At 39.3% G+C, this 6,802-nt stretch overlaps 1 protein-coding gene across 1 annotated transcript in view; it reads right to left on the bottom strand.

Moving 5' to 3' along the window:
* Positions 1-3,006: 3,006 nt before the first annotated feature.
* BEND7 (BEN domain containing 7) overlaps positions 3,007-6,802 on the bottom strand; it is a 53,408-nt gene continuing 49,612 nt past the window's right edge. The window contains 1 exon segment of the mRNA XM_067564583.1: positions 3,007-5,106. Coding sequence (XP_067420684.1) covers positions 5,045-5,106 — 62 coding nt within the window. The 3' untranslated portion in view covers positions 3,007-5,044.

The raw sequence follows: 6,802 nt of genomic DNA, 5'->3' as shown, positions 1-6,802 counted from the left end.
AGAGGAGGGGGTGTGTTTGTGGTTCTGTTCTTTCATGAAAACAGGATTGGGCCAACAGGTCTCTCCAATAGCCAACCTGCTGAGCGACAGCTCTGCCTTTATTCCAGTGAGTGAAGAAATATCCTCCCCGTTAGGGCTAGTTCTATGGCAATAATGATTATTTCTTATAACAACAGCAATATCACCACCACTGTGAATGATCCTATTTAGTGCTTTCCAACCAGAGATCTCACAGCAGTCTGCAACAGGAAGAGAATTATACCACCACCAGGCTGGTCTAGCTAGTGCACTTCTTTGGTAGATCTCAAAGCATTGTGCAAAGGAAGTCAGTATCATTATCCCCATTTTTTTTTACAAATGGGGAAACTGAGGCCCAGGGAAGAAAATAACTTGCCCACAGTCATCCCGCAAAGCAGTGGCAGAGCTGGGAATTGAACCCATTGTGCCAAATGTGGCAATTTTCTGCCATATTCTTGAAAAACCTTACTACGTGTAAGCATCTTTGGGGTCCCTTGTATTTAATACAAAGGTTATGATTTGTTGTGGGCCAGGATTGTATGTAGTCTCTCTTGGGGGGGAGGGGATGCGATGTGAGCCCTGGGACGTGCTATGAACTTCAAAAGGACTGTACTGAACAACGGGCCAGACAAGAATGGACTTGTGGGACGGTGTCAAGTGATTTGCCTGGGGAATCTCTAAGGAGATATGAATGCAAATGTTCCACCTCCAGTTATGCAAACCCAGCCTTTCGGAGTGAGGCCTGGAGGAAAGGACCATAGTCTGCTGATTATTCATTCCCCAAGGCTCAAGATCAGAGGCCCATCCTGTATAAAGGAAAAACTGAGCTATTCATAGGGATGCTGGTTCTAAGCGAAAGCTGGTATGAACGGACCACAGAAAAACCCTTTTGTGGGGATTGAAGGGCTGACTCCCACCAGAGCCCTTATTGGAAGGGGAGTGATCTCACTAGCATACGTGTAGGTTCTTTTAATGTATTTTCTCTGTAAGGCTTTCACCATAAGAATCAATGTGCTTGCTTAGAAGGATAAGCTGTGACTGCTGGCAGTTACACTGTTCAGAGCCTTGAGAGAGAAAGCAAAGCACAGACACCGGCCTCTCTAGCAGTCTGGCTTGGCGGGAATATCACTGTGTAGGCAGAGAACTGAAGCCTGGAAAAAACTGGTCAGGAAGGAGAGAGACACAGGTCTCCACCTAAGAGAGGTGATGGCTGGAGAGCCTGAAGCCTAGAGTGGATGCCCTGGCTTGACCATGGAGGGGAAATACATGCAGTTGCCTTGACCTGTGACACTCACGTCTCTTGAATCCCAGGGCACTGCTTTATTCACTGGACCTTACCACCTCCCTTTCCCAGGTAAAAAGAAATTCCTTTTCCAATAGAAAATCAACAGACTTTGGTAGAGCCGGTGGGAATTAATGAACCCTTCTCACCTGCTCCCGCCTGTCCCTACCGGCAAATAACTTATGACATTTATGGCTGATGTGTTTCCTCGACCAGCCCTAGAGACAGTCAGCTGTTGTGCACTGCTCTGCTGTAGGTCCCACCCATTTTAGAGTTTAGCTTCATGCTGTTTTTCTAATAACTCAAGGGCTCGGACAGCCTTCTCTTTTGAACCAACATGTCAGGGGCGCTTACACTTCAGAGGGTTTTCTTCTGGTCTTGCAATGAATACATTTTTTCATAAAGCTCAGGCTCCAGTTTCCTTCCATGTTACAGAGAGGATATCCTTCTCCTGTTAAGATGCAGGATTTTTCCCCAAAGTAATAATCTCTAGTGTCCTGTAAATAGGTTAGATGAACTTATTAGCCAAATGACAAGGCACTGGTCACTGATGCTTTAATTGCAGCACTTGTGGCTATTCCAGTTAGTTACTTTGGTTGCTAGCACTTATATAGCTGTTTCAGCTGCGTGAAATAGCAGCCTTACAATAACATTTGATATTTACCTTTTAGTAGATGGTAAGACTGAGCATGGTTTTTGATAAGCTACATGACCAGCATTGTCATTATACTAAGCTCCAATTTAGATTTTGTAAAAATATTAAAAGTTTACATTTCATATTTAGATAACTTTGTCATCTTTTGTTTTTAAATGTAAAACAAAGTCAGATCACACTAAGACAACCTAAGAAGTAGAGCATAGGGCAGTTTAGCCCTGTTACTAATGTGTTTGTCATTTGTTCCATCAAGCTGGATGAGCATTAATAGTAGGAGGTATGAAATACATTTGGGTCTGAAACCAATTTAATTACTCAGAGGACCAAAGTGAACACAGTTAAAACATTTTAAAAAAAGATACTTTACAATTAAAAGCCACTTAGCTGATTTAAGTGCCATACATGCATGCAAGATGTGTGCCTGGTTTCGGAAGCTCAATCCAACCTCTGAGAACTATAATGGAATGACCATCAGCCCCTTTACTATACAATTCCTCACAAGTGCTACTATAGAAAATAGAAAAGGTGTGGCTGACTGCTAATTCATTTCAATAGGCCATTGTAATTGACTGATTATTACTAAGGAACATGTTTTCACAGGAAATATTTTCTAAGGCTAAACAATGTTTGCTGAGATCTGCTAATAAGTTATTAAGACATATGTTGTAGCAGCTACTTTTGCCGTATGAATACCGGTTTATCTTTCCTAGGTGTTGTTTCCATAGAAGCGGAGCTTAACCTTTTAAGTGAAGATTATAAAAGGCACCAAAATCAATTAAAATTAGACTTCAAGTATATCAGCACTTAATACTTATGAGATTTGATATAGCCATTGTTCTGATTGGCAGGCAGAATAGTTTAAAATTCAGATCGTTGGGAAAATCTTAGAGTGGTGGTAACTTACGAGGGTGGTGGGGTTTCCATGAGTTTCCCTGCAAACAAATGCCATTTTTTTAGCCCAAGATTGTTAAAATATTAATAAAAACCTTTTAAGTGAGAGGTACTCCCTTCTGAAACACAGGAATCTAGCACATAACACAGAAAACACATGTTCAGTTAAAGTAATTTATTGTGGATTTTTCTTTTCTGAACTGACAAAGAGGGTTCCCAGAGATTGATAACACAACACAACATTATACACCATTTCACAACTAGTCCCTTGTTGTTTTATTAAGAACATAGTAATTTAAAAATATCTAAATATTTACATATTAATAAAACATATATACAGAAGATTGAGATGCTTTACCTAAATATGGAATGATTTTTCTAATAAACCCTATAAAAAGATTTCTGAAGAAAGTCTGAACAGTAGTCACAGTAAGTAAACACAAAAAGCAATTTTTAAAATTTACAAAATGCTGATTCCATCCGTTAAGGGCTGCGATATGTACCTGGTAGATTCACTGCACGGACTGTAGATTGCCACAGCCATGCTCAGAAATCCAGGCCAAGGGGGAAGCAGTCACATCAGCCTTGGAAGGAAATACTCTTTTAAGGTCTGCAGTGCACATTCGATATAGTCCACAGTTTTAAAGAACATCACCACCTTTAATAGTACATTTTTTTAAACGGGAGGGGAAAAGTCAAAAGACTGATTTTCAAAGGTGCTGAGAATCAGTAGCTCCTGTTGGCATCAGTGTTATTTGGGGGCATTCAGCAGTTGTGACAATCTTTGTTAGTTAATGATCATGACAAATATTTCTTTGTGAAAAGCAGCAAAAAAAACAAAACCCCCACTCCTTTAAATATTTTTAAAAAATCCCACTCTCTGTAATAGCACTTCTGTTAAAACACTTGATAAAAAAGACCAAATAGTTTCAAGAAGAAAGCATCGTGATGGGCCTAAAATATACAAAGGAAAACGAAACATGATGGCAAAGACTAATGCACTCTGTAGCATTCCAGGAACACACACTATTAGTTAGCTGGCTGGTGATCAATATATCTCTTGAGATAAGATACTTTCTATATTTTTTCTCTCTTTTTTTTTTTTTTAAAGTGAATTTAGTGCTGATGAAGGTGCAGCGTTAAAGGTGCAGAGGGCAACAGAAGATGTTGCAGAAGAAGCAGCAGTGCAACTTTCCCCACCTTGCCACATCAGGGAGCCTCAGCCCTGACCTGAAGGGGCCACTTGTACAGTTGAGAGGGTAGTTCAATCTCTTGGTCAGTTCACTCATCCTAATTGCTGAGACTGTCAATAGAGTGCTAGTAATTATGGTGGTTTGTGTGGGTGAACACATCCACAAGGGCAGTGCTTTTTAAAATTGTGATCTGTTGACCAGCTGGTGATCAACAAAATAAAATGTTTTGAGAACTAGGCAGTGGGGGATTCTGAGAGGCCAGGTCAGGAGGTGGGGAAGGATGGTCTTATGAAGAGAAAATGCAGGAGAGCCACTGCACCAGAAACTGGCTGGGCACTCCAGCTCATTTCACAAATACATTCTGTACACTATCCACTAGGAAACAGATATTATCAGCACGTACCCTGCTCTAGCCTCCCTATGGCCAAATACAGCGTGTGCCTTGTTATTTAGACTGTGTATGACAAGCAGTTTGTACCATCTTTCTTCAAACACAGTGAAATGGTGAGCGAGAAGGAAAAGTAGGTCTTCAGAACAAAAGAGGACTAACCAATCCTCCTAATCAAACATTCTTATTAGCTTCCTGGGCCCTGAAGGGGAGCAATTCCATCACAGCTCCCTGAACTGTTTATTTTACTTCTGTATAATTTCAGATGAAATACAGTAAGCATGCATACAATCATGGAAAAATACAATCATGAAGGAAAAACAAAGGCAAGGCAATGTATTCAGTTGCAGGGATGCCACACTAATTAGACAATGTACTGGATATTGAAAAAAAAATCATCTCTAATTATGATGAAAAAATCTTGAAACAATTTGGTGGCTTTGTTATCCCATGTTTCATAAAAAATAGGTGAAACAACTCCAACTTGAAGGGAAAACTGCACAGAACATCCCCTGCCTTGAAGTATGCTGAAATGCTTACACAGATCTCGCAGGAATGTCATTCAAACTGAAGGACGTTTATATTTGCTAATGAAACACTGACGAAGAAAGTAAAATTTAAGCAGAAAAATCTGGTTTTGAGTCGACCAGCTTATCTGTCGTGATCTCAAAAATGTTACCTGAAAAAAGAGAGGATTTAAATAAATTAGAAAAAAACAATTATACCAGTTCTGTCATTTCCTAAAATCATGTTAGAAATTAACCTACAGGAGTTAAATATTTAGAGAATCAAATGTAGTATTTGTGAGGTCGCTGAATTATGTGTGTGTGTTTGGATGGCCATTGTTGGGTATCAGTTTTGTCGTCTAAAAAAGATCCTATTACATCTTGAATTTGTGAATAGAGGTTTTGATAGCAAAATGCAGAACACATGAATTGAGACGTAAAAGGTCGTGTTAGAATATCGTACAAACTGCGCTACAGTGCTTACATCTTTGAAGTTATATGGTTCTAAAGAGGTGAACAGAGCACCACATGAATTTTAAGCCTATTGTATATACTCTGGGTTATTCTTTGGAAAACATGAAAAATCATGATACTGTAAATGCGGATGGCAGAATAAAAGCCAGAGATATATTTTAATGTGATCTAATCATATAACTTATTTTTAAACAGAACAATGGAAGATGGACAGAAGAATTACAACGATAGAAGTAAGAACACAGGGCATGGAGGAGACAGACATCAATTAGAGTAAGAAGCAAATACAACAAGATGAAAAGAGAGGACATGTAGAATCGTGCACTGAAAGGATAAAGATTTATATTACAATAAAGGATTTATATTTAAGGTTTTGAGGAGGTTTCTAAACTATCATTTTCTTCACATTGTATTCCAAGAGAAAAGGAGGCAGACCACACAGGATTGGCTCATTGCTATTTTCTTATCTGTTTCTTTAGCAAGAGATTGTTCCCATCTTTTCACAAATTCTTCTCCCTGGGACCCAAGGATTGGGATTTGTACTCCCATTAGTGGTCTCAAATTCTTTCGCAGCCTGAAATTCACTTGAGTGCAGAGGGACTATGCAAACCCTTCAGCACTGCTTAAACCCATAGCTCGGGGCTTAAGGAGGACCTGTAAAGGACCTGGACGTACACATCTTTAGTGTGTAACGTTTTGACTAAAGATACATAACCACCAGTGCTGAGGATGGATTAGATTTGTTCCCCTATCTGATATTTTAGGAAAGTGAGTCAGGTTGGCACTAATCCTCACTAATTCCAAATATGCCGTAAATCATATGCTATGGATCAGAACTCATTTGTAATAGCCACTATTCCTTAAGTAGAAAAGTTAAAAATCCTAATGGGATGCCACATATTCACTCTGCTCAATGTTTATCCAACATCTGTTATGGTCTCCACACCACCAAGATACCAATCAGGGTAACTGGCTGCCTGATCTCTCTCAATACAGGTCCCAGGCAGTCTTTTGCCTGCCCTGAAATGAATATGGGACTGTAATGCTACCAAGACTTTCTAGGGTACCCTAATGACAAAGTCTGAAACAAAACAAAATTAAATTTATGAAAAACTTATAACAGCCATAATTCTTCCAGTTCACTTTAAAGGTCTCCCAACTTTTTCACTAATGATTTGTGCTCCTAAACACTGAAATATAGTTAGGCAAAACAACCTCGGTTTTAGGATTTAAAAATAATGAAAAATAATAAAGCCTTTGGATGTGATGATATCTTAACACAGGAAATCTTAAGTCCAGGATTTCCTGAACGCTGAGCACAAAAGCCAAGGGATCTAAATACCACTGTTTACTGGGATTCCTCAACCTGCATCCCCATGTTCAGATTTTTTTTTT

This window comes from Emydura macquarii, unplaced genomic scaffold (assembly GCF_026122565.2).
Source record: "Emydura macquarii macquarii isolate MOO-44397 ecotype Brisbane River unplaced genomic scaffold, CSIRO-AGI_Emac_v2 contig_2636, whole genome shotgun sequence".
Taxonomy (NCBI): Eukaryota; Metazoa; Chordata; order Testudines; family Chelidae; genus Emydura; species Emydura macquarii.
This window is presented reverse-complemented; position numbering and strand designations above follow the sequence as displayed.